The following is a 23,948-nucleotide window of genomic DNA, read 5'->3' on the forward strand; positions in this document are numbered from 1 at the left end:
TTGTATCACAAATAGATATTTCTTTAAGAATTTGGCCCCCCCCCCATTTGGTAGCCTTGGAAAAGGGGGCCCTTCTCACTTCTCCCTCCTGGCATCTGAGGCCCACAGCCTCACTGCCCTTCGTTCTGGGCTTTTTCTTCCTCAAACCCGTCACCTCTTCCTGGGGAGCAGATCGCTGTCATGTCCACAGTGACAGCCTTGCTTTTGGGACAGACGAGCTTCTGTGTGATCATACTGGTGATTTACAATCCCTGCCCTCTACTCAGACCCCAGGCTCCTCCTTGGAGCCTTTGTCTTTGCTCTGTGGTCCTTCTCTGCCCTCCTGCTGACCGCCCCCCCCCCCCCACAACACACACACACTTTTGCCACCGCCCCCACCCCGTGGCTTCAGAAATCTCTTTTCCTTCAGAAATCTCCTGCATTTTCTTCTTGGGTCAGAATGAAAATTGCAGGGCATCAAGTCTCCAGCCCCTCCTTAAATCAGGCTGAATTCTCCAGCGCATCAGGTCTTGTTTTCTTTCTAAAACGAACTCTGATCTTATCTGGATATTAGGCTTATCTTGGCCAGTCACTATACTGCATTGGACTTTTTTGCAACGTGATATTGTGGAGACGTCTTGACCTGTGGCTGCCTACTGTTCTGGGGAGAAAGGAAGGGGCATGTAGGGGGCCAGCCCTGGAGGCTGGGCTGAGAGACACCCTCTCCTAGGCTACAGTGGGATGGGCCATTATCATCTCTTGGACTCTTGCCTCTCCCTTGCTCCGTGAATGTTCCTAAGTCTCCTGTCTCTGCCTATATCCACATCTCTTCCAGCAAAGACTACTGCAGTCACCTTCCAAGTGCATTCCCTTTTTCTGCCCCTTCCTTCCCATCTGTTCCCCACAGAGAAGTCAGAGTACATGCCAGGCTGTGCCCCTTGGCTTCTACTTCCTAGAAATAAAAAATCCACGTCTCTGGGATTCAGAGCTGTCCACCTTTCTGAAGTATCTCCTGCTAAAGCCATCATGCTACGCGCAGCCCTAACAGATCTCTCTTTAAATATATATACCCACCATCATGTCTGTGCTTCCTTTCCTCCTTCCACCTGCTTTCCTTTTGTGGGTAGAATTGTGTCTCCTTCCCCAAATTCGTACGTTGAAGTCCTAACTCCCAGTGTCTCTGAATGGACTGTATTTGGAGACAGTGTTTTGAAGAGGAAATCGTTAAAATGAGATTAGGGTGGGCCCTAATCCAGTGGCTGATGTCCTTCTAAGAAGAGGTGACCGGGACACAGACAGGTACAGGGGGAGACAATATGAAGGGATAGGGAGAAGGCCATCTACAAGTCAAGGAGAGAGGACTGAGAAGGAGCCAACCCTGTGGACACCTTGATCTCAGACGTCTAGCCTCCAGAACTATGAGAAAATGAATTTCTGTGGTTTAAGGTATACACTCTGTGGTACTTTCTTACGGCAGCCTTCGCAAACTAATACAGCTCTTACTCTCACTGTCTGTGTCTAAAATCCAAACTCTTCACCCATCCCCTTTGCCTGTGCACGATCTGGTTCCAATGCCCCCACCTCTTCCCTCATCTGCTGGGTGTCCCCTCTTGCTCACTTGATCCAGCCCTATACCCTCTCTCTTGCCCATGTCCTTTTTCAGAGCCTAGTCCATGGCCCCTGTACCAAAAATCCCTTTCCCACCTCTTTACTGTGCTGCTTAATTTAGATCCCGCTTTCAAGGTCACCACCTCTGAGAGGCCTGCCCAGACCACCTATTTAAGTTACATTCCCCCCCACAGTCTTTCTCGGAACACCATGAACTTTTCCTTTCGTGGTGTCCTTAATTAGCAACGTCATCTAAATTTATCTATTACCTACTTGCACCAAGCCAGGGACTGTTCACCTGGGTGGATATTCATTATCTAGTACACTGTCCATTGTGTAATGGTGCTCACTAAATATTTGTTGAGTAAATCTTCTTTTTTTTTTTTTTTTTTTTTTTGAGTAAATCTTCATCTTGCCAAAATTTCTATCCAGGCCTCGGGGCCCAGCCAAAATCCTACTTCCCTCCTTAAATGAGGAGACTTTCATTCCCCCAAGTCCAAGACAAGCTTAGTCTTGATTTGTCTCTGTAACAGGTCCCTTGTGGCATGGTGATCACCATCGCCTGACTGTCGGGGTTGTGTGTGGGGTGCCCACCTCTGCCCCACATTTTTCCAAGCTGGCCTGCACACTGTGGATCTCTGCATTGCCCACAGCACAGGCTGGCACATGGCCCAGAGCCCAGGGGGCCTCAGTAAATGTATGTGGACCCAAATAGATCAGAGAGAGGGATGAATGGTGGAGGAAGTAACTGGGCCATTTATAGGGATGAAAAGTACGCCCCTGCCCTCCACATCCCCCAAAGAGAAGGATAACAAACATTCCTATTGCCAGGGAAGGTTTAGGGGGCAAACCTCAGCTGTGGGTTGCAGCCACAGAGCAAAGTTCTGGGGCTAAGGAGGGGCTAGGGGCAGTCCACTGGCCTGGAGCCCCAGAATTATAGAGCAGCCCAGACTCTTCTGCCCAGCTGTGGGCTACTGGGGAGGGGGAAGGCCCAAGCTTAGAAGCCAGGAGCCTACCCCAGGGAAGGCCCCAGCCAACAGCCCCCCAAGCTGCCATCCACTCACGGCACAGCCAGTCCCTCCCTCCTCCCCAGGGCTGGTGGGAAGGCCCTGGCCAGTCTTGGCGGGCTGAGCTCTCTCTTTCAGGGGCTGGGCTTGGACAATGGGAAGCGAAAAGCCCCCTCCCCACTGCCCTGGGGACATAAAGCAGGCCTTTCACTGTGGAGTTCTGGCTGCTTCGGTTGGTTCTTGGCACCCGGCAAGAGGGCGTCAGGAGGGGCGAGAAAACAAGTGTGTTGGGGGTGGGGTTGGGCCGGCGTTTTGGAGGATGCTAGCCGGCCCTGGGCCACCGGGCAGGCTCCCCAGCTGTGGGATGAGCTCATGCAGGGAAACCGGAACAACTTGGGGTGGGGGATGGGCATCAAGGAAGCTGGGAGATCGTGGCTCTGGGGAGCAAGTTTTTCGTGGGGAGTAAGGACAAGCATCCACTCCTCTGGCTCTGTGCATCACCCTCCCCATTGGAGATCTGCAATCCCGTAGCCCTTTTCAGGCTGTTTCCCGGAAATTCCCAGGCCCAGCCGATAGCCGGCCACTGGCCAGGGGACTCGCAGATACCGGAGCTCAGGCTCGGCCAAACCCCCTAAGCCAGGAGCTCAGCCTCTCTCTTGTGCTTCAGGCAAAGGGGGTGGGGTGCTCACCGACTAGCGTCTCTCCGCTGGGCGCGCCAGCGGGGACCTTCCCCACCCCCAGCCTTGCCCCTCCCGGTCCCCCTTCCGCCCCCCACCCCCCGCCCCCGCAGTGGCTCTTCCTTCTCGCCCAGAGTTTGGCATAGACAACGAAGGAGCCATCGTGACTGACAGAGGAGCCTAGGGAAGATGAGACTGAGACAGCGACCGACTAGGGGTGGGGGATGGGGTGGGACCCGACGCTGGGTCTTTGGGGGCAGGTAGCAGCGGCGACGGGGTAGAGGTGGGGAGCAGCTCACCCCACTGGGAAAAATTCGCCCGTTTGGGGGCCGTGGCTGGGAGGGGGAGGGGAGAAGCAGGGTCCAGTTTTTTAATTTTGAGGATAAATTGTACAAGTAACTCTTGCATCGTCCTTCCACCAACCTCACCTGCCCCACGAACCTCCCCCCCCACCCCCCACCCCTCCACCCGAGCGCATACAGGCACTCCTTCCTCCATCCTGATTTTGTCTTAGGGTAGGGGTAGGACCGCCCCAGCCAAATAACCTGTCGCCCCCACCCCCCGCCCAATTTTTAACCCCGGGTGTGAGCGCACACACCCTTCTCCTGGGATGGGGCAGGAGGCTATTTGCGAATGGGCCTCCTAAATAAACATCGGCCCCGACCCCCAGATTGCAAGTTCAAAGCCACCACCCATGATCAGCTCTTAAGAGCCCTGACTTGGGGAACCGCGTCCTTCTTTGGTTACCTTTTCCCAGACAGTATTCCAATTTCCAAACGTGGAAGAGGCGTGTGTGTGTGTGTCCGCGCGTGTGTCGCTATCACTGTGTGTATGTGTGCGCGTGTGTATGGGGGGGGGTGTATTCATGGGTGATCTTATAAATGGAAACGAGAAGACTGAACTTAAAAGAAACTGGTCAATTGTAAAACAAACAGGAATAAACAACCCTTTAGATGTAATTTGGGGTTTATCTGGAGGTGGAGGTGGCGCGGAAGAGGAACCCCCACCCTCCAATATTTTTTCCTTTGCTACGCCTCCACCCCCAGCATTTGGAGCGGCGGAGAAGCGGCTCCGGAGTGATTAATCCGGGGATAATTCACCCCCCCCGCCCCCCGGCGCGAACCCCGCGAAGCGGGATTGGAGCGAGTCATTTCCGAGAGCGCAGCGCGCCTCTCCCCGGCCGGGCGGACACTTGGTTCATTCCAGCCGCAGAAGCTCAGGGCTCCCGCGTACCGGGATTTTTTTCCGAGCAGAAAAAAGCTCCAGAGCTCTCCTGACCTCCTTTCTCCTCGGCGGTGAGCGGAGCCTCTCCCTCGGCGCTGCCGGCCGCGCCATGCCGCGCTCGCGGGGACGGGAGCAGGGACGCTGCGGCTGCCCCGCGGGGAGGGCTCGCGGCGAAGCCGGGATTTCGGCGCTCGTTTCGGGCGCCGGGAGCCGCTGGGGCCGCCCGCCGCCGCAGCCGACGCCGCCGCCGCTGCTGCTGCTGCTGGGCTGGGGGCTGCTCGGCGCCTCGGCCGCCGCGGGTAAGTCCGGTCGGGCGGCGGAGCCGCGGCCGCCGCGCGCCCCACCCGAGCCCCGCGCCCACCCCTCCCTGGCAGGGTCCCTGTCCCTTTCCCCGCTCTCTCCCTTAACCTTCCCCACTCCCAGTCGCCCACCCTCCCGCTCAGCCTCGCTTCAGTCGATCCCCCATCCTCCTCCCACCGTCAGCCGCGTCCTAACCTCCACCCTCACCCTCATTGCTGCCCTCAACCCCAGCCGCAACTTGGCCGGTTTCGGCCGGCGTGGGGGAGCCTGGGAGACAGACATCCCCGCCCGGGGCTGGGGGCACCCGGATTCAGTTTCAGTGGTTTCAGTTGCTCCAGCCTCCCAGCCCCCCAGGTGCCAGGCTTTCCCCCGATAAACTTTCCTGGAGCCCTACCCCCACCGCCGCCTCCCGATTCCGGTTGGCACACCGGTCCTGGGGGCTGGAAAGGAATGGCGCGCCCCCTCCCCGTTTCCGCGTCTGCAGGGTCTGCCCTTCCTGCCCCCGCCCATTTTCTCGTGAATGAAGCCCGCGCCCCAGCCAGAGCCGTCTCGAGACTGCGGCCACCACCCCCTCCCCAAGTGTCCCCCTCCCCCCGGCGCTCGGGGCTAGAAGCGGGGGGCGGTCAGGTGGGCGCGCGCCCAGGGCCAGGGTCCGGCGCACGCCTTGCGGGAAGACTCAGGTGGGGGCTGGAGGGTGCTGAGCCACAGGGAGGCGGGGGCGGGGGTTGTGCCCGGGGGCGGGGGAGGGAGTGTCGCCGCCAGGTTCCGCGCTGCCACATTCCCCTCGGTTCCCACTCCGCGCCAAAGTGCCCTTTCCCGCGCCCTGCTGCAGCCGAGCGGCGCGGCTGCGGCTGCGGCGGCGCGGGCGGCAGGACCTGCTCCCGGCGACGGAGTCAGGGAGGAGGGCAGACCAGGCAGGTGCGACGAATCCCGGAACTTCGCGGGTGTCTGGCTGCAGCTTGCGGTCCCGGGAAGGCTCGCGGACCTTCGGGACAACCCAGTCCCCAGTGGGGACCAGTGGCCCCGACTGGTGCCCTTCCACTTTATCTCTTGCACCGCTCTGAGGCTCCGCGCTAGCCACAGCCTAGAAAGTTCCGCGTGCCCGGGTGGGGACGGGTCCAACGGGCGACGCCTGGGATTTTTATTTACCCGGGAGGCTGACACTCCCTGGGAGAGAAAACCCCTAACACCTGCTGCCTAGGCCAGGACTCGGGCACCTCCGGCCTGGATACGTGGGGGTTTTGTTTGTTTGTTTTTGTTTGTTTTTTTAAACCACCGATTGAATCTTTGAAGGCTTGGCCTCCGCCACTCCAGCATCCCATGCTCCCTTCTGGTAAAGTGCGCCCCTTCCCTGGCAAGCTTTGCGGCTCGCTCTGGGCTCCAGCGTGTTGTGAACCCGAACCTGCAGACGGTCGCCAGCCCCTTAGCCGGGAATGTTAGGGTTGCTGTTCTGGGAAGGCGCCCCGAGCTTCTGCTTTCCCATCCCGACTTGACCGGACTTTCTTGGTTTTCCTAGGAGTCATAGCTGCCGACACCCAGAGAGGGGCGCCCGCGGTGCGCTCGCCTAGGAGCTCTGGCCTCGCGCACACCCACACCCACTGGGTGGCTGCGCTGTTCCCCAGGATGCCGCTGGTCCCCCAGACCTGCCACATGGGCGGTGGGGGGGGGGGGACTGCTGCTCAGGACTGGGACTGTCTGGGCTCTCCGACGTTTGTCCAGGTGTGGTTTTGCAGACTTAGATTGGCCCTGAGGCGGTGGAACTGTTTTTATGGCTAGATCTGTCCCTGCCCCCTGGGCATGTCATGCCCCTGGGGAAAGAAAAAGGCCTTCTCCCCAGAGCTTGCACAGTGCTGGGCGGTGCTGGAATCCTGCCTTGTAGATCCACTGGCTTCCAGCTCTTTGGTCAGCAGAGCAGTTGGCGGTGGTGATGGCTTGGAGGAGGAGGCATTTGCTCTCTGGCCAGTGGCTCTGGTTTCCAGTGCTTCCAGTATATTTCTTTCTAAACCTTTCCGGCATTCAGATGTGCTGTTTGGCCTTGCCAGCAGCAGAGGTTTGGAAATGGACTTGGTGACGGATGATCACAGGCTTTGGCAGTTTCAAGGGGGAAGAACATTCATTTTGTGTTCTCTGTACACTGTTGACTTTGAAAGACGCTCAGGACGGAACTGTCTCCCTTGCTTGGACCCGTTAGGACTGAATACAACGAGTATAAGGATTTGAGAAGGGGGAGCCTCCTCGCTCACCTTTGCCTTAGACCCTCAACCCTTCTGTCAGGGTCAGGCCCGTCTCACACTCCCCCTGGCTCTGGCCTCCGGAGAGACTTCCCATCACTTGCCTTCTCTGTTCACTCTGGCTCAGTCTTTCTCCCTTCTTCCATGTCCCCTTGGCCTGCGAGCTGCTTGCTCTATAACCTAAAACAAGCTAACCAGACTTCTTGGCCCTGCTGACCTTCTCGCTACCATCCCTTTGTCTTTACAAGTGTCTTCAAAGGGGTCTTCAAATCACTATCTTGGCTGCTGTTCACTCTCTGCAGTCCGCCTTCTGTCCCCGGGATTGGAAGTCTCCAGGAGAGATCTCCAAGGACTACTCTGATTGTCACATCCATTGCAGTGTACTTTAACTCTGTGTTTGTCTTCCTTTACCTCTCTGTGCCTTTGAACACTTTGGGTTACTCCTTTTTAAACATTTCTTCCTTGGGCTTCTGGGATACTCTGCTATGCCGATTTCTCTCCTGCCTCTGGGCTGTTCCTTTGCAGTGATAGCACTTCTTCCCCTCCTCTAAGCATTTCCTACAGTCTTCTATTCCTTGTGCCTTTCCTCGCTTCCTCTCCCCACTTTGAGGGTGAGCTCAACCCGGTCCAGCCCTTCCACCACCACACTCTGAAGCTTCCAGATGTCTCCTGCCAAGATGCTTCTCCTGATGTGTCTTTTGGTATCCTAGCCCATGGAAACTCGGTCTAGACAGCCCATGTATCCAGCTACTCTTGGATAGCTTCACCTAGATGTTTCCCTTCTAGAGCAAATTCATTAGCTCCTTTCTTGAACCTCCAGGATTCCCTGTGTAGGCTGGTGGTTCTTCCCAGTTACCCAGCCCAGAAACCCTAATGTCATCTTCAACTCCTTCCCTATCAGGTGGCCATCAAATGCCTACCTTCAATTTTGACGAACCCGAGCTACTTTTCTCTGGATTCAGAGGCTCTGAGCATTGACAAGGCTGTTGTGTCTCCTATACGCTTACTAAGTAATTCAAAATAAAAGCAACATTGAACTGTGAGTTTAAGGAAGTCCACCAAAGTTCTGATTTTCCCTGTGCTAACCACTTCATTGCCTTTAAAAAAAAAATCAAATAACCAAATTATTATTGTTTTTTAAATTCTGTTTTGCTTATTCCCAAAGTGCTTGTTGTCAGAGGTGTCTTGGGGACTGGAGCACTGACCATACCCAGTGCTTGATTATAATACTAATTGAGTTGTCCTCAAAGTATTTGTTTGTCTCACATATTGAACTGTGAGCTTCCCGAAGACAGGGATAGTACTTTTTCCTCTTGGTATCCCCAGCACCCAGCTCAGGACTTTGCATGGAATTAGTGCCTGATAAATGGTTGTTAAATCAGCAGATGGTTTTGAAACTTTTTTTTTTTTTAACCCTTGGATGGTTTTCTAGGGACTGATAAAGCTAAATCAAGAATTTTAGCAGCCAGGACAGCCAGAGATGACAATGATGCCTGGTCCCCTGTTGCTTTCCCCCCCCAGAACTAAATGTCACAGATTGGTAAGATAATTCCTTAGATTTCAGAACCGATGCACAAGCCCTTAGCTATCATTGTTCCCACTCCCCCAAAGGAAAGATACTCAACCACTCAGTTACCAGTGTATGGATTTGAATTTTCATTTGCTATTGAACTGGAAGTTTTTGGTTTTCAAGAAAGAAGCTGACTGTAGCAGGTAATGTTGAGCACATCTCTGGCTGGGTAGAGCGTGGCTTTGATGAAGGTGAGGCTGGGAGCATGTGCAAGGGGACTGGAGAACAAGATGGCGGGCTCTCGGACTACAGGGTTTGGGTTGGTCCACAAGAGTCCAGCAGGTGGCTTTGGCAGTGCCACCTGGATGCAGATGTGTGACCTGCCCCTGCCTCACCATCGTTTTTATGCCAGCAGGACTAAAGGCCTCTAATTGGCCCGCCGAGCCAGATGGTCCTTGTGGAGAACTGGTCGACCTCTCCAAGGCTCAGGGGCCCACTTGGAAAAGCGGCATGTCACTCCTGTGTTGTGGGAAACGCTAGAAGTCAGAGATGCACCAGACCTAACACGTACCTACCTCATGCAGAGTGCCCATTTAGTGCAAGCTGGGGCTGAAGTGGGGACCCTGAAGGCAGAAGACTCAGTGAGGAAGTGTGTGAGCCCTCAGCATGGCCTCAGCACCCCCCAGGTGCCCCGAGATACCCAGGGGAATAACACTAATGGCTGGTGGTCCCTGAGTCCCCATCATGAGCTGGCCCCATCCCAACCACTTGGTCGGATGAACTCAAGCCTCACAGCAATCTGGTGAGGCCGGCAATCTTATTATCCCCATTTTGTATGGCAAGAAATAGGTTCAGAGAACTACATAACTTAACCACACAACAACCAATGGCCAAGCTAGGGCTTGAAGCCAGTTTACCCAACTCCAGATCCTTTACTCATAACCACACTGTTGTCCAGCTTCTAAGGGGTCCAGGCTGGCGCCATTCCCCTGGAATCCTTCTGCCCAGGCTGCCTGACTCTGCCCTGCTTTTCCCCCAGGGCTGCTTCCTCCCAAGTGCTGCTGGGCTGCCATTGGCACTTGAGGCTTGGACCCCAGGCTTTCAGGCCCTCAGGCAGCCATGGTCCATCCGTGTCCACCACAGCTACTGTGACTGCACAAGCATCCTTGGTCTGCTGCTCCATAACCCCCATCTTGACTGAGACCTCCAGTGACCTCTCAGCCCCCAAGCTCCGCCTACTATAAAGCTCAGCAGGACATATTGGAATGTCTTGGTTAGTGAGGTGGCACCTGTCTGTAATCCCTAAAGGCCCATGCACCCAGGCAGGCCTATGTAGCTCAAACCCCAGCCCCCAGCAGACACCTGAAGAGCTCCTGTCCAGAGGATGAAAGGCAGGTTCTCTGGAACCCAAGCCCTCCTTACCCTCACACTGCCCTCTTGGACATTCCCAAGGCAAGGGGTTTGGAGGAGTGGGAAGGGGCAAAGAAACGCCCCCAAGTGGAAGGTGGCCCAGGCCCTTCCGGGGAGCACCCAGATAGTAGCTTTCCTTTGGGGAGTCTGGCTAAATGGTTAAATGCTTCGTAGACATTACTATTCAATTCGCATAACCATCCAGGTACTTTATCGTATTTGAAGAGATGAAGGCTCACAAATTAAGCATTTTGGCCAAGGTTTTAGAGAAGATAGGTAAAGGAGGCAGGATCAGCCCCCAGGGCTACTTGACTCCAGGGGCCACTCACTTAATTCCTGGAAAGCAGTTGTCAAGGTGCTGGACACCCTGTTAGTACCAGGTGCCTGCTAGATGCTGTCCCCACCGCCACCACGGCCCCTTGCCGGTGCTGCTGCTACTGTCTACTTGCTTCGGGCACCAGCCTCGCAGAATTGGGAGGGAAACAGGTCTAACTCCTGTTAGGTGGGCTTGGGGTCTGAGAGCCCACTGGAGGTCTCAGGTGTCTAACACGTGCCCTTCTGACATGCTGCTCGATGCATCACAGGAACCTTTTCTCTTCGTTCCTCCTGATGAAAGGACACCTCTAAGAACCTGACCAACTCACCCAACCCCATCAACGCTGGTCCCGCCTCTTCCTAGAAGGGTCATGGGGGAGGGTCCTCAAGTTCCTCCTAGAAGTTGGACAATGTCCCTGATACTGTGCTGGGGTTTCAGTCCTTGAGGGCAGGCAGTCCTTGAGGGCGGGAGATGGCCTCCCAACCCCTCCTCTCTGCCTGCCACAGAGATCGTCCACAAGAGGGGTACATGGGGGAGAACTTGAAACTGGAGGATTATTGCAGAGTTCTCTACCTCAAAGAGACACTGTGTCTTTGTGGCTTCACTGGCTTTGAGCAGAGCTTGGCTCTCCCTTGGACCCACAGAAGGCAAAGGGTAGGCTATGCAATGTGGGGTTTTCTCAACTTGAAAATGATAGTGACGTTCTTAGAGCTCTCTCCTGACTCTTGTAAGCTAAGAGAGACAAAGGAAACTCAATTTGTTTTCTTTCTGGACTTCCAAGAGCCCAGTTCCCGGGATTATCTTTTCATACCTCTTCTTTAAAGATGAGATTTTGTCTTTTTTTTTTTTTTTCCCCCTCCTATCCCACCCCAATACACATTTAACTGTTAGATGTTTGGGGGAGGGTGAGACCTTTTGACTTTCTCATGTAGCTCCCTGTAACACAAAGAACAGTCTTGTCTCTGTATATGATCATAGATGAGAGCTTTGACAATCCAGGGCATGGGAGGGGAGGGAACGTAATGGAATATCATGGCTTGGAATTGGAGAAATAGGATAATTTGAGATGGACTGAGATCAAGTAGGGAGGAGTGAGTTAGGGTAGGATCAAGAGCCGCGGGGAGGTGTTGGGATGGGATAGAATGAATTGGGGTGGATTGGGATGGGTGGTGGAATGGAAAAGAACAGGGTTGAGTGAAATACAATGGTTTGGGGTGGTATTGAGAGGGTGGGAGGTAGAGCAATCAGGTGATTGACTGGGCACCCTATTGGGCAGGATGGGAATGGGTCAGTAAGGATTGGGGTGGAATGGGATAGGATGGGATGGGTAGAGTTTGGGTGGGGTGGAATGAGACAAATTGGGATATGGTGGAGTGGAGGTAAATGTGTCCTGGTGGGATGGGGTGAGATGGGGATGAGTCAGGCTATATTGGGACAGCTTGAATTGGGTGGTTGGGATGGGATACTGGGAGATGTGAGGTTTATAGGCAATTGAGTGGGCTCTGTAAAGAAATGGAAATGAGTGAGGGCACCAGAAACAACCTGCTTCCCATGTTTTTAGCATCTTCTTCTTCCTCCCCAGAGCTCCTCAGGTTTTTGGTTCCCAGAACTGTGAAATCTCCAGCAGATGGAAAGTCCGCATCAGCCCTTGCTTCCACTCAGGCATGCATCCTAAAATGCTGGAGGCTCCAGTCTCCTTCTGTCAGAGGTCATTCTTCAGGGAGCAATTGGGAGTCCTCTGTGGCCACCACCACACGAGCCCTGTCAGAGAACTATGCCAGAAACATGACAGGAAACCCCCATGCAGCCCAGCGCCAGACAAGGGCACTGTGTCCTCCCTAAACTCGTGGGGTGGCTGTATCCATAGCAAGCCATCTTTTCAGTGGTGGAGGGCTTCACTGCGGTGGCACTCCTCTCTTGGGGGGGTCTCCCCACTGGAAACTGCCTTTGCTTTCTATCTACTTGTTTCTATAAAATGTCAGAACGTTTTAAACGGAATTGATCTCTATGAGGATGTCCATCCTGTCCTTGAAAGTCATCATTATAAGGAGATTTTATGATGCAAGGAATAAGGAATATGTGGTTCAATTATTGACAGCGCCAAGATAACTCTTAGAAATTTATTTGAGAATCTCCCATGTGGTCTGGAATAGAACATAAGGGCTGGTATTGAGACCCAAATAGCCTTCCTTCCCACCAGTTTCTAATTTATACTCAATTAAGTGCAGTTATAATCCCCAAACCTCAAAAAAAAAAAATGGTGTGTCCATCTTCTGAGTTTTCGGATCAGAGATCGCCTAAGTTCCATTATGAAGTAGACACATCTATTTATTGAATGGAAGCGAACTAGTGTGGCGGTTTCAAGTTTAAAGGGAGAGAGCAGACACTTTGAAATTTAGATCATCTGAGGGACGCGTCCCTGCGAGAGAACGCCCTGGCGTTTCTTTCGGGCTCTTCTAGGAAGAACAGGTGTGGGAGGGTGGACTCAGCCGGGGAGGGAACTTTGTCTGCTGGTTGCCGCCCTTGTCTCGCCTACCACCTGCTGACCCTCATTGCCTCCTCCCTCGCTGTTTCCGGGGCGGGGGTTGAGTATGGAGAGAGGCGGAGAGACTGAGTGAGACTTGTGTGGGCTTCTGGCACGTTCCTTGGCAAGAAGAAGGAGGTGAGAGTGTGCTGATTCATTTTCAATCCCCTTGAAAGAGCTCCTAGCTTGAAAACAGCCACTTCTGGCATGGCATCCCCTCTTCCTGGGGACCCGTGTGGCCCTGCCCTCCTGGCCCTTGCCGTCTGGGTAGCTGCGGGAGGGCTGACCCACGGCAGATCCGAGGCTGGGAGGGAGGTAGTCTCCTGTGTTTGATATCTGCCTTGAAATTTGGCGTGAGGGTCAGGAAACTAGTGTTCTGTCTCTGTCATGCCTTCACAACTTCCGTGACCATGACTTCATCTTTGCGGGCCTCTATTTCCTCACCTGTAGAATGAGGATAATATTACTCACTATGTCTGTGTGATCCTGGACTCGGAAGCTCTTTAATGAACCAAACTAAAGGGATCTGGGGCTATGACAGTAAGCCACTAGACTAAGCACCATTCAGTGGGAGATCCCGCCTGGTGGCCAGGCTGGCTTGGCTTGGCTTTCCAGGGATTCAGAACCCCTTCCCTCTGCAGACCACCTGCTTCATAGGGGGTGCGAGTAAAGAAGGACCGTCTTGCTGGGCTTCCTGGCCTTGATCCATTCTTAGCTCTCCGACGGCCTGTGTGGCTGATCAGGGGAACTTGGAATGGAGGGGACAAGCACTTGCCCATCAGACATAGGGTTCAGCCTTCTCCGTACCCACCCGGCCGCCCTGGGGCAGCATCACTGTGCATTCTGTGGGAGGGGGGTGATTGCCCAGGTTTCTCCTTCACTAACACATTCATCCAGGGGACAAAGCTCTGCACTGAGGCCTTTTAACTTGAGCAAGATGAACATTCCTTATGTTCCAGGGCCACGGGACTCACATCTCTTATGATATTGTGTTCCCAGGAATGTGGAAAGAGGAAAATGTTACAGAGATAGTTTTCCTGAGTCACGTGGAAGGCACAGGTGTTTTTTATTTTGTGCCTTTTTTGTTTGTTTTGAGCTCAGGTGCATAACATTGAATTCATCCCACCCTCAGACCATAATGCTCTAAGATCATCTGTTGATACAAGGTTACTGTCTTGTTTTATTTTAAATGTTTTCCTCCCTTTATCTTCAATCCCAAGGCATTACTGCATTCATACATCTGTACCCACTCTGATATATTTGATAGATGTCTTGAAATAGGCATGGATCCTTGTAATATACGTAGGATTGTTTTGTGTGTGATGTGTTTTTAATTTACATAGATAGTAGTGAGCTACACGTTTCATGCGGTTTCTTATTTTACCCAACACTATATTTTAAATATCTAGCCTCGCTTCTGTGTTTGTCTGGTTTGTGGCTTCTGATTGCTGTGTTACATTACAAGCTCTGTATCACATTCCGTGTATGCCTTTCGCCTGAGGATAGACCCCTGGCTTGGTTGTAGCGCCCAGCCACGCGTGAAATTCAGAAGAACATCCTCATTCATGCTCTCTTGGGACCCTGTGTGAGCATACTGAGGGCTGTATAAATGGGGAATTGGGATCCTTGAGTTAATATGTTAATTTCCTATGTTCCGCTGGAGCGTTTTCCAGAAAGGCTCATCCAGGGCTCATTTCCACGAAGAGTGCACAAGAGTTTCTGTCTCCCCATATCATCACTAATACCTGATATTATCCATCTTTCTAATTTCGGCTGTTCTGATGAATTTAAAGTGCCATCTCATTGTTTTAACTGGCATTTCTCTGATTACTAGTATGTTCAAATATCTCCTATATGCTTGTTAGTGGTTTGAGCTTCCCCTTTTGCAAATTGTCTATTCATGTTCCTTGTGTGCTTTTCAACTGGGCTTCCTGTCTAATTTTGGAAAATTTTCGGTCGATTCGCAGAAGTTCTTTCTACAGCCCAGGTATTACCCTCTGTCAGTATTAGAGGTTACACATAACTTCACCCAATCTTTCATCTGTCTTTTTGGTTTATGGCATTTTTCTCTGGACAGAAACACTTCATTTTATGTGGTCAGATCTCTCAGTGTTCTATGAAAGGCAGAAGTGGAGTCATGTGGGGCGGCTGAGGAGCTAGGGGCAGGGCGGGTTCCCAGGCCCACCTGGCTCTACCCTCTTGCAGGCCTGGCTCTCTGTATGGAGGGCTTTGAGGATTTCCAGACTTCCAATCCATACGGGGCTCCTAAATCTTACCAAAGGTCTCTCTTCTGGCTCAAGGCCCTGTGTTTTCTGAAGTTGCCAGCTAAAGTAGAAATTAATGACTTGATGGGTACCACACTTGGAGAATGTGAGGGACCGCTCAGTCCTTCAGCAAGGCATTTAGGGAGGGTCTGTGCTGTGCCCGAGCTCTCAGACGCACAGGGGACATAGACAAGTCTGACACACGTGTTCATGGCCGCCTGATTCACAGTTTCCAAAAGGTGGAAACAACTGAAGTGTCCATCAGCCAGTGAGTGGCTAAACCAGATGTGGTCTCTACCTACACGGGGGAATACTATTCAGCCTTGAAAAGGAAGGAAATTGTGCAGGCTACAACGTACAGGATCCTTGGAGACATTCTGCTAAGTGAGAAAAGCCAGTCACAAAAGGACCAATACTGTATGATTCTGCTTAGATGAGGAAGCCAGTGTAGTCCAATCCATAGGGACAGAAAGTAGAAGGAGGGTGTGGGTGGGAGGGAGGTTAGGGCAGGGGGAGAGGGGAAAGGAGAGTTAGTGTTGTGCGGATGCGGAGTTTCAGCTTTGTAAGACAAGAAGAGTTCTGGAGACGGAGTGTGGGGACAGTTGCCGAAGGACATGGGCGTACTGAACTGTACCCCTAAAACTGGTTAACGTGGTCAATAGATGTTACATGCATTTTGCTATAATTAGAAAAACAGTCTCAGGGGTTCTGGGAAGGCTCCTGCAGCAAGGCGGGCTCTGGCTGAGGTGTGCAGGAGAGGTAGCAAAGGGCGGATGAAGAGGGCCCCGGGGGGAGGCGTGCCCACTGTGGAAACGCAACCTCACAAGCCCTTGGTCAGTGGGAGCAAGGCGGTCAGAGGGTCTAGAAGTTCTGCGTGACCTGCGGGTGTGCTAACACAGGAACCTCAAGAAGGAGTGTGCAGGGTCAGAGCTGGGCTGCAGTCCTGCTGGCTGGGTGGGAGGGTGCAGACCTCTGCGGGGAGGAGGGGTCGGTGGGGTGTGGGCGCTGTGGGCAAAGGTGGGTCTGGCGAGGTGTTTGGGGTGCCGTGGGGGAGAGGGGGCTGGGAGGGGGTGCAGGAATCTTTCCCTTCTGTGTGTCCCCCACCCCACTCCCCACCTTCCCAGAGGGCATAAGCATCCGACAGAAGTGCCAGGAGTCCACGAGCCCCACTCCATAAATTGTGGGCTGTAAATCACCATGCCGTTAATCCTCCCTCAGTGAGAGCAGCACCACACTTTCCTCCTGAAAGAATAAAAATAGGAAATGTACCTACTCAGGGATGACTCAGCAGACCGTCTGGCGGGGGGACCCGTGGCCTTCCTCCCCAGCCAGTCACATGTGCCCCTCACCATTTCGCTCCGTGGCCTCCTTCTCTTCCGTCTCTGTGGCTTGTCTCTCTCGCCTTTCCTTTTCGGCTCCCTCCTTTTCTCCAGCCCTGTGACCTCCGTGGCATTGTCATCATTGTCCTCCTCCCCTGGGTCTCATCTTCAGTTGGACCCTCTTCCTGACCTTTGATCTCTTTGTCACCACCCACACCTGACCTGGGACCCTCCAGGTCCCTGGCCTTACCTTTAGCCGGGTTTCAGCCCAGCAGCTCTGTCAACAAGGAGGGTGTTTAAGGCCCTTGGCACCCTTGGAGGGTGTTTAAGGCCCTTGGTACAGTCGGCTGCCTGCTGTGGCCCTGGGGGGGTGGGGGGTCATGCCTGTCAATACTACTTCAAACCCCCTTGGCCTTTGGCCAAGGACAGTTATAAACTCCCAGATACCCAGGGAACTCCAAGAGAACAGTGGAGTGGGGGAGGGGGCAGGGCAGGCTCCCCAGGGCAGCAAGCAGGCCCTCCAGGCCCGAGCACAGGTCCCTGGGATGCTGGGGATGCCCAGTAGGAGGTCTAGGACCAGGGGCGAGTGGCTTGCACAAAGGCTGCCAGAGGCACATGGGCTTGTGGTCTGCCTTCCCCGCCAGTGGCACCACTGTCTCCATCCTGCAAGCTGGGAGCTGTCCTTTAGGGAACACTCGGGCCCCTGGCTGAAAGCTGTATTTTCCTCTCCTTAAGCCTGGCACTCCTAAGAAGTCAGTCGTTGGCAGTTGAGGAAGCGAAGTTGAAGGCGATGAAGTTCCTCACCCCTGACCACACTGCTGGGGAGAGAAGAGCCCGGATTGAAAGCTGGTCTGATCCAGGCCCCACGGACACAACTGTCACTGTAGTCACGTTTCTGGTTATACATGGGGAGCCCCAGGCCCTCCCGCCCCTGGTCTTCTGAGTCAGAGTGTGAATCTAGGAGCGGGGTGTGCAGTCTGCATCCTGAAGGAGCTCCTCTTAGTATTATTATTAGTATTATTATTGCTATGCACATGGGGTCTGTCTGGGAACCTCTCAGGCAAACAGCTCCCAGTTCCGAAGGAGGAACACCGAGGACATAGGCCTTCAACCACCGCTCCTGCTCGCCTTGCTATGGCCCTGGTCTTGAGGGGTCCCCGGGACCCAGCAGAGGAAGCAGGGAGGGGAGGCCGCCCCTTCCCCTCCTTTACTGTTATAGGAATTTTGTCTCCTTAGTACCTGAGGTTCTCTGTCATACCTCTGCAAAGGATGAAGGGGAGACCAGATGAAGGGTGGTGGGCAACAAAGCCAGGTTTACTGAGGAATCCTATAAAGCTGCTGGAGAGGGAGGGGTGGCCTGAGAGAGTTACCCTCAGAGTTTCTAAGTGTAGGGGTTTTTATGAGCTCTTTTGTGAAACTATCTTGAGCATCCTGTGTGAGGGGCCCCCATGAGGTGTGCCAATCACGGCTTTGATCGCACACCAGCTACCTGTCGGGTTATTGTTCATGTGTTGGTGGTCTTTGGGGCTGACATTTGGAGACTAAGTCCCTCTGAAAATCCCACCCGTGAGCTCGGGCTGCCCGCCCCCTCCCCGCTCCCCTGGGAGGGTGGTCCTGCACCAGCCAGGGAGGTAAGAGGGCTGGGAACTGGATTCCTTGGCACCACTTGGGAGCTTCCTCCAGAAGCCTGCCTTGACTGCACTGTAATCCCAGCCTCACCAGGCCCTGAGCCAGCCTGCCTACGGCGCCAAGAGCGACCCATGCTTTACGGTTCATTGTTTTGTCTCAGGATGTTTTGCAAAAGTCACTTTCGCAGAAGCTGCAGAACAGAATGCTAGCGAGGTTTTGTCTTAGCTGTCCCTGCTCCCTGCTTTCTTGTTGGGGGATCCTGGCCCTGACTACCTACGTGTCCCACGAACTCCTAAGGCTACTCCCAGCCCCGCCCCGGGGGGAGGAGACAGGCCCTGCTCCCACAGGTAACCAGATTTATGCTGTCAGATTCGGGGGAGGGGCAGAGGAGACTGGAAGCCCTGTAGCCTGTTAGTCTGGCATTTACATTCCTAAACTGCTTAACCCACTGAACAAAGGGCCTGTTGGTGAGGGTTGGCCGGGCAGCTTGGAGCTCCTGAATCCCAGAGTTCTTCCACTAGCCCCTGATTTGTTAGGTGAGAAATCAGGACACTCAGGGGAGCCTTATCCTCAACTTCCTCCGTGTACTAATTCCCATTATTCTAGATTTAATACTCACTGAAGAGCAGACACCAAGCCCCAGTATGCCACTTTCCTCCAGCCTTGTAGTGGGAGGCGGCTGGCATTTTAAGAAAGAGGCGCTGTAGGCAGGCTAAGGCAAGGCAGTCAGGAGGGGTCAGGGTGGGGCAGGGCTGGGGTTAGGGTGCAGTCAAGGCAGGCTTCTGGAGGAAGCTCCCAGAGTGGGGCCAAGGAATGCAGGTCCCAGTCTTCTTAGCTTCCTGGCTCAAACAGGACCTGGCCCCCAGGGGGAGTGGCCCTAGCTCAGTGGAGGGACTTCCAGAGTCTGCCTTCCCTGTGAGGAACCCCGGACTCAGCAGGGAGACCGAGGCAAATAGGGATGCTAAGGCAGAAAGTACAAAGATCCTGTGAGGCCCGGGGTGGCCTTCATTTGTGAGGTAGGGACGATTAAATCAGTGCCGTGAGAGAAAAATCTTTCATGATCAGGCGAGCTTGGGAAACACTTGGCCCTTGGTGTCCAACCTGTGGTCCAAGGCCTTGCCAGGAAGCTTCTTAGAAATGCAGCCTCTTAGGCTTCACCATTCACCTACTGAATCAGAATCACTCTTTAAAGAGACCCAGGTGATTCCTGTGCCTGAGAGTCTGAGGAGCACTAGGGGACACACTTTCTCAGGGTGAACTTTGGTGTAAGTCCAACCCAGCACAAATCCTGGCTCTCTTCTGGGCCTCAGCTGTTGCAAGTAGAACGAGGCAAAAAGCCTGACCTCGCAGTTACACCTGTGAAGGTCTTTGTTTGCAAGGGCCTGGCTCTGAGCACACAGCTCTCCTGCCCCCCTGACAGGGTCTGGGTTCTTTTTTCACCCCAACAGGGTCCCCAGCGCCTAGGACAGGGCCTGGGGCACGGTACATGCTCAGTCCATGTTTGTTGACTGAATGCGTAGCAAGTGGTTGTCAGGAAAAATGGAACACCCTGGAAGCTAGATTTTAGAGCAGCAAAGACACAGCAAGGTTTTCCTTTCTGTCCTTTGTTGCTGCGTCAGATTATGACAGATTCCCCAAGGTGGAGGGTCACTGAGAGGCGAGGGCAAGGGGGTAGGGCAAACTTTTGATATAGAGCAATGAGATGGCGTGTCTGTGTCAGCCTGTGTTGCAGGAAGATTTTGTTGTTGGTGGTGGTAGAATTAAATTATTTTGAGAAGTGTTAGCCTTTTACACTTTAGTAAAAAATGAACTGATCAGTCTAGAGAGATCAAGGTCGGGTAGGGTAGTAAAGGACTCACTGCGTCTGAAACCACTCAGCATCCCCAGGCCTCAGACTTTGAACCTGGAAGTTCACCTGACCCAATCTTACTCCTCTCCCTCCTTTTGATCCAGCCTCTGTTGACCTCTGCCCCTCAGTGCAGTCCCTGGTATGTCCCGCCCCAGCTCTGTGCCCCTCTGAACCATAGGCTCCATCTGGGGATCATTCTCATTGCTGGGGAAGCCTTGCCCACTCGAGGTCCTGAGCAACCTTGTTTCCTCCATCACAGAAAAAATGTCGTTGAAGGAAACAACTGCATGAACCTTACTGCTGAATTTGGGTAGGGAAGCTGTACCCAGGAATGGCACTGCTGTCACTGGCATCCCTGCTCCTCATGAGCCCATAAACACACTTGATTTTCATCTTAAAGGCACAGGAGGGGCGCCTGGATGGCTCAGTTGGTTAAACATCCGTCTTCGGCTCAGGTCATGATCCCAGGGTCCTGGAATTGAGTCCCACATCAGAGGGAGCCTGTTTCTCCCTCTCCCTCTGCCTGCAGCACACCGCCCCACCCCCCGCCCGACTTGTACTCTCTCTGTCTCTATCTCTGTCAAATAATTAAATAAAATCTTTTTAAAAAAAGCGCACTGAACAACACCCCTTCCTTGACTCTTCACCCCCTTTGGCTGTCATCCTGTTTCCTCCCCTTCCTAGCCATGCTCCTGGGAGGGTGTCTGCCAGCTCCTTTCTCAGTCAGCCTGTCATCTGGCTCCCACCCTCCCCAACCCAGGGAAAGTGCATCACCCAGGGTGCCACATGACTTCCTCCTTCCCAAGTCTAAGTGTCTCTCTTGGCCTCTAGACCTTTCCATCAGGCACAGCCTGCTCTTGACCTTCTGTCTGTCCCTTCCTCTCTTCAGCATCTGACACTGCTCCTTCCTCCTTCCCTACTCGAAGCCGAGTTCCTATCAGTGCTTCCATGGCTTTGCCCTTAGCCTTCCTATCTGTTGATCTGCATTTCCTTCCTTGCTGGGGCCTAACACCGCTATCCACATGCTGATCATCCCTGCCTCCCACATAAGGTCTCTAGAACTCCAGATCCAGCACCACACACACATGTGCATGGTCCAGCACCCCCCCCCCCGCCCCACATGCTCACCACCCCATGCTCTTTTGTGTCCCACCCCCAGAAATGGCCACACTACCGTCAAATCTTCCCAAGCTGGAAATCTGGAAGTCATTCTTGAGTTCTAACCTCAAGTACTGCTTTTCGCTAATCAGATCTTAGGGATTCTGCTTCCCAAATAGCTCCCGAGCCCTCCCATATCCTCCCCAGTGCTCCTGTGACTCAGGCCTCCCCCTTCGTTCCTGGACACTTGGGACCCAGTGCTCTGGCCATGGCAGGGGCCGTGGTGTGGACTCGCACATCCTTTCTTGCCTTCCTCCAATCGGCGATGTGCACCTCGGTCAGAGAGAAGCTGGGGAGGCATTGCCCTCTGGGATGCAAGGGAGGGCCACCCCGTGGCAGAGACTGAAGCTCTCAGGATAAGCATGAGCCTTAGCAGGAGCTCAGGCTGATATGTCCCTACCCCCCCCCAACCCCTTCCGGGGTTCTGATGGATGGAGTATAAGGACAGAGAATGCTAGTTGGATGGAAGAGAAAGTACTGATTCATTTATTAACGGCTGGGCGTGTGCCTGCCACCTGTCGAAGCACAGGCTTAGGGGACATCAAGTTGGAGAATGTGGCTCAGCCTGAGCCCAGGGGTTACTTTCCACCTCCCACTGTGAGTGTGAACCTTGGCAACGGAGGAAGCTCTCGGGAGCTTCTGCAGAATTAGGCTGGGACGGGGTCTGTGGCACACCCTCGGTGTCCCTTCCTCAACCACAAGCATGATGAGCTGGCTTTGCCTCTGCCTTTAGGTTGGATGGCGGTGGGGGCAGCTGCGGGACACACTTTGCCTTCCAGCTCAGTGGCCCTGCCTGCTGGTAAAACACGGCCCAACCAGGAGTGAGGAGGGAGGCGGCAAGTGCCCAAACTGCCTTCTGAGCCTTCCCTAGCAGTGGGGAAAGGGGGGTCCCCCTCCTCTGTCGGCTCAGACTGCCACAGGGTATGGGGCTGGTGGGTAGGGGTGAAGCAAGACTCCTGAATGTCTCCCTCTTCGTCAGCATAGCCCAACCTTTTTATGACTAGGGACTTGGAGTTCCTCCCAGGAAATTTGTGTTTCAAGACACTGTTTCCACCAGACTGCATTTATTAAGAGGTGCATGGATCCTTTCCCCGTTTTTATTCCTAAAGGACATATGTCACTGCCATTGTTTTCTGGTCTGTTGGCATTGATCAGCTCTCCCAAATCTTCCCACCCCGAAAAGCTTACCAAGAGACTCTGCCAGGGGGCCCTGGACAAGTTCGCTAGACTTCCCAGCTTCCCTCAGCTCTGTCCCTGGACTGAGGAGGGCGAAGCCACATCCGCCACGTGGAAGCAGACGTGTGACCCTTTCTACCTTCCAGCTCTCCTGTTCCAGAGGCCTGGCCCCCTTCCCTCCCTACGGTGGCCGTGGCCTTCTTCCCCCCTCCCTATATGGTTTGCGTCAAGGCCACAAGATGTTCACTTTCCTAACAGGTGGTTCTGATCTTTGGCTCTGGGAAGAGGCATCTTCTTGGGAACTCCTTCTCATTCCCTTTATTTGAGGTTGAGACTCCCCCCGCCCCATTTTTTTCTCCCAAATGCACCTCATTGCAGTTTCCCCTTTTGATGCCATGGACAGCCCTGCCAAGGGGCTACCGTTTCTCCTGCAGTAAGCAGAGGGCCTAGGGAGACCAGCATCCCTTCATTCTCCATCCTTGGGGGGGCACGGCACAGGAGGGCCACGGCTCTGTCCCACCAATCAGGATGGACAAAGGGCAGTGTGACCTCACTGGTTGGGAATCCTTCCAGCCCAAGGCAGACACTCAGCATTTATGTGGCCTGTGCGCGTTTTGATCACGGACAAACGCAGCTTCTGTTAGGCTCTCTGAAATACTGAAAATAGCTCACAAACCCTCACTACTGCCTTTGAAGACCTGTAGGGGTCTGCGAACCCCAGGCAGGGAGCACAGTCTGGTCCGGTTCCTCCTCTACACCCTGCCCGGCACACCTTTCCTCCCTCTCAAGTTCGGACCAAACTGAGTGGAAAACAGGAGGAGTCATTTATTACCGATAAAGCTCATTGGAGAAGGTGGCTTTGGCTATGCAGCCAAATCGGCTTGTTACTGCATCACCCCTGAGTGGGAGAGATTTACCCACCCTCTAGCAGGCACTAGGAGACAACACCCCTCTGCCCCACCGTCCCCTGCCTTCCTCACATGGACCAAGACTGCTGTATAAGTTTAAGGAGGTGCCAGGCGGGTGGCAAATTTGAGTGGGCCAAATTCTTCCCCCAGTCTCATTATTTGGACAAGTTGCTCCCTGGAAAAAATCAGCAGACTTAGAGTAGTTTGACCAATGGGGCATGAATGGGGACTCCCGCAAGGATCCTGCTGTAGTGGACAACCCGCTCCCCCAATGTCAGCCTCGCTGGAGGCTGTGGGGGGGGGTGCGGGGAGGCGGCAGTGGGCGCAGGCAGGACCTGTCCCACGCTCCTTGGGCGCTGCTGGAGATGCCAGCCAGCCTTGGAACTTTCTCAAAGCCCCTATCCAGATGGAGAGACATTCCTAAGACGTTGATCATCTGGGCTGCTTATCTCAGTGACATACTTAAATAAGAAAATAAATTGTTCATTTTTCTTTTCCCTTCATTGTCCCCTGGAAGAGTAAATGGAGAATGAGCTTCATCCAGGTGAATTGTTAGGAAATGGGACTGCTGTTTAAAATGCATGCACTCTGGAGTCAGACCTGATTCTCCTTGGTTAACTCCTTGATAGGAACTGATGTGGGATTAGGGCCGGGCACCATACATTTGCTTTGCAGATGAAGGATCAGAATTGAGTGGAAGAGGAGCAGGTGGTGGGGGGCGGGGTGCCAGAGGAAAGCAGTGAATGGTGCCAAGACCTTTTCCTTCTTTCCTCCTTCTCCTTCCTCCCTCCCCCGCCTCCTTTTCTTCCTTCCAGGTGCTCAACCATCTATCCGTGCATCTGTCCAACCAAGTTGTACC

At 53.7% G+C, this 23,948-nt stretch overlaps 1 protein-coding gene across 1 annotated transcript in view; it reads left to right on the forward strand.

The window, feature by feature from the left end:
- Nucleotides 1–4,604: 4,604 nt before the first annotated feature.
- CSMD2 (CUB and Sushi multiple domains 2) overlaps nt 4,605–23,948 on the forward strand; it is a gene marked incomplete at its 5' end in the record, with an annotated part of 593,570 nt that continues 574,226 nt past the window's right edge. Inside the window, 1 exon segment of the mRNA XM_080802687.1 lies at nt 4,605–4,794. Within this exon segment, the coding sequence (XP_080658813.1) occupies nt 4,605–4,794 (190 nt within the window).

The sequence above is a fragment of the Martes martes genome, assembly GCF_963455335.1.
Source record: "Martes martes genome assembly, chromosome: 4".
Lineage (NCBI taxonomy): Eukaryota > Metazoa > Chordata > Mammalia > Carnivora > Mustelidae > Martes > Martes martes.